The following is a 3,872-nucleotide window of genomic DNA, read 5'->3' as shown; positions in this document are numbered from 1 at the left end:
ATATATATATATATATATATATATATATATATATATATATATACACACACACATATATATATATACACATATATATATATATATATATATGTATATATATATATATATACACACACACGGACATATAGATACATGCATACGTACATATATACATACATACATACATACATACATACATACATATATATGTGTGAGTGTGTGTATATATATATATACATATATGGGAGAGTTGTGTGTGTGTACGTGTGTGTGAATGCATGTATGGTAAAAATGAAGGATACTGCCTACAAATTTAACGATATGTCCCTGCTTAATACACGCTGGGTGTATATTTCTGTCTTGCTGTTCACATGTTTTTCTACATTGGATTTTAAGAAAATGTCATTGAAAAACCCTAACGATCGAGGAAGTAATTTTAAACAGGAATTCGGTTTCAAACCCCTCTTAATGAATGGTAGCCATGTCTCGGGTACATTTGATGTGATGAAGGGCGAGAGGAAACCGGATTTTACTGACTTACCTAACTTTGAGAATAGGTTTTCTTTTGTGAAGTATACCTGCCAACCTGTTTCTGTAGCAGCACTTCTTTCAAGGCTCGGAACCACCTTAAACCTAAGCTACATGTCGGTGAAGCCACCCGTTGACACGTCAAATAAGACTGCTAAGAACACGAGTGGCATTCGGACAGATCATCCAGATCAACGACAGGTTTTTGCTGAGTTGGCGAACGAACCTTTGGAAATTTATAGTAAAAATGATCATGATGATAATGAGGACAACGACGGCGGCGACTACCTCAGCTACAACCACGATGATAGTAATGAAAAGGATGATGATGGGGCTGTAAGGTCATTGGAAATACTGCAACAGCGAAGGACAAAGAAAACGACAAACCCTGATATCGTCAAAAGATTTACAGATCGTCTTAGAAAATCGCCAGAAAGCCGAGCAAAGCGAAGGAAAAGCAATGAACAGAGAAGATTACCTTGGCAATGTACAAGTCGTCATACGTGGCGTGACCTGGGGAACAACTATTTCCCGCAGTACATTCGAAGTGTTCGTTGTTTGAGCAAACGCTGCTGGTTCGATCATTACCGATGCCAAGCGAAATCATCTCGAGTTAAGGTTTTGGTGCGGAAATCAAACTCTTGTGTGCCAGTTCCAGTCAGTGATCAGTCGAACTCACACTATGAACATCTCTGGGTTTTCAAGGAACGTTCAGTGACACTTTGCTGCGAATGTGTTGAAGCTTGATCCTTTTGTTTCACTCTCACCACTCGCCGCATCATTCTCACGCTTACACACACATGCACACACATCACATGCACACGCTCTTACACATACACGTACAGACACTCACACATATATATACGCACGCACGCACACGTACACATAAAGGCATACACACATACGCGTGCACGCACACACATATTCACACACAATTACAAGAAAGCTTTCACTTTAAATCAAAATTTACGGTCAATTTTATATTCCAATGAGATATCTATCTATCTCTCTCTCTCTCTCTCTCTATATATATATATACATTCATGCATACGTACATACATGTATACGTACATACATGCATACGTACATACATACGTACATACATACGTACATACATACATAATATATACATACATATATGTATGTGTGTTGTGTTATAATTTAGAACTTAATTTTTGGATACACAGTTGCAAAGTAACTGTAAAGTTATCCTGGCTGCCGTTGCATAAACCATAGATTTAAGGTTTCAGAACATAAGATTTTCTCGACCAGGAATTGCTTTTGAAGTTCCACAGTCAAAAATATTTCAAAAATGCATTAAACTACAATCATACTGAATTATTCTCATCGGATATATATTACACCAATTACAAACGGATATTTTTTACTTTGTTGAACTACAGGTACACTTTCTAGGAATGAAATAGTTTTAAGAAATTTCGAATAATGTAGGTATGTATGGGTGTGAGAGAGAGAGAGAGAGAGAGAGAAAGAAAGAAAGAGAAATAATGTGTGTGTGTGTGTGTGTAGGTGAATGTGTGTATGTAGTTTTGTGTATATTCAATGTAGTGTGTAAAATTTTGTTAATCGACATATCGTGTGCACATGTCAGTCAGTATGTATGTGCGATTTGGTGTGAGTGTGTGTGAAATCTCTTTATATGTATGTTTCTGGTTTTCATAAACTTCATTATTTTCAATATCAAGTTCTAAATTTTATTATCATTATTGTTATTGTTGTTTTTGTTGTTGTTATTATTATTATTATTATTATTATTACATGTTTGACTTATGCTTTGTATTTGTACAAGTTTGTCTTACGACGAGGGTGCCATATATTTGGTTTTGTACAAAGTATTGTTGTAGAGAACGTTTAAGAAAACATTAAAAAAATTTATAAGCTTGTTTTAAAATTTGGGATTACATAAACAGTATTTTACGTGGGATATGAGCAGTTCTCACTGCCATGCAGCGAGACTGAACCTGAAACCATGTGGTTTTGAAGCAAACTCCTTACCACACGGCCACGACTGCGCCTATCTACAGAGTGTCCCAAAAGTCATTGATGTAATCCCCCCCCTCTTTCAGGTATCTTCACAAGGAAAATCCGGACTATTCAAGTCTGGGGAACGTGAAAACCAGTTGACATTGCGTATCTGGTGATTATTCTCTCTCCAAAGCACTTACCGTAGCAACTGTATTGTTTCTCTTGCGGCATGAGCATTTACGATGTCATTTTTCATATGCGATGTTGTGGTGTTGCAGAAGTTGACTTCTGCATATTAATTTCCATTATGTCCTTTACATTGCATTAACATTTCAAGTATTTCTTTGTAAAGTTAAGGAAGTTATCAAAACTTGAAACCCATCAATGACTTTTGAGGCTCGAAAGATTCGGGCGCCGAGAATATGAATAACTTCATGTTGGTGTCACGTTCAATATTTTGAGCCCTAAGAAAATTATAGTCGCTTTCCTTGCCCGACTAACTTTATAAAAACAACTTTGTTAAACAGGTTACATGTAAATCATTAGTACTCAACCATTTTTTGCCAATGGACCCCTTTAATTCCTATTTTACATGGGTGGATTCTCATAGTCATTCAATGCTTAAAAAAAACTATTATTATATTTGTATAATTAAATATTATAGGAATTGTATTTAAGAAAATTAAAATATTTTGTAGAGGTACAACCAGTTTATCGCAGATGAATCTTAGCAAAATCTTATATGGAACCCTTCGGAGTCCATATGGCGAAGATAAGGATGATGGGGGTGGGGGGGTGATGGTGGTGACAACGACGACGACGATGATGATTAGATTGTGATGAGGATCACGATGATGATCGTAGAAGAGAGAACAAAGTTTGTGAAATGCGAGGGGGTGGCAGGGGTGGCGATAAAGGTAGATAGGGTTCGTAAATCAACCACAGCTACTGTTACATTTATAGATAGCCTCCATCCATAACAATGTTATCTTCGCTAGATCTCCTTCCTTCGACTCCCGAATATTTAATGACCTGGCGCGTTAAACAAGAGTGAGGAGGGGGAGGAGAAGAAGGAAAAGAAAGAAAGGCAAAGAGAGGAACAAATGAAGAGTAAAAAGAGCGAGAGAGAGAGAGAGAGAGAGAGAGGGGAGGGTAATTTATATTATACAGAGATGACACAAAGGCAAGACATTCAAAAAGAAACTAACGAACTTTAAGTCAGACAAGATTATCATTGCATCGGCAAAATCGGCAGAAAACTGGACAAAATATTTTGTGATATTTAGTTGCGAAGTTTCACGTTCAAGTCTGAAATCGTGCCGGGGTTAACTTGAAGAACCCTTAAAATAAACACCAGTTATTTGTATAAAAAAATATCA

The 3,872-nt window shown here is 36.6% G+C and overlaps 1 protein-coding gene across 1 annotated transcript; it reads left to right on the top strand.

Annotated features, from left to right (window-relative positions):
• The first annotated feature begins 270 nt into the window (after positions 1-270).
• LOC128250726 (protein trunk-like) lies at positions 271-2,198 on the top strand. Its single transcript, XM_052976509.1, has one exon. It carries the CDS (start codon positions 271-273, stop codon positions 1,252-1,254), a length of 984 nt encoding a protein of 327 aa, XP_052832469.1. The 3' UTR covers positions 1,255-2,198.
• Positions 2,199-3,872: the final 1,674 nt, after the last annotated feature.

This window comes from Octopus bimaculoides, chromosome 24 (genome assembly GCF_001194135.2).
Source record: "Octopus bimaculoides isolate UCB-OBI-ISO-001 chromosome 24, ASM119413v2, whole genome shotgun sequence".
NCBI classification, from domain to species: Eukaryota; Metazoa; Mollusca; class Cephalopoda; order Octopoda; family Octopodidae; genus Octopus; species Octopus bimaculoides.
The sequence above is the reverse complement of the archived record's forward strand: the minus strand, read 5'-3'. Positions and strand labels throughout refer to the sequence as shown.

Coding starts and splice junctions, on each gene's coding strand:
- LOC128250726 (XM_052976509.1), top strand. CDS start 271: ATGAAGGATACTGCCTACAAATTTAACGATATGTCCCTGCTTAATACA.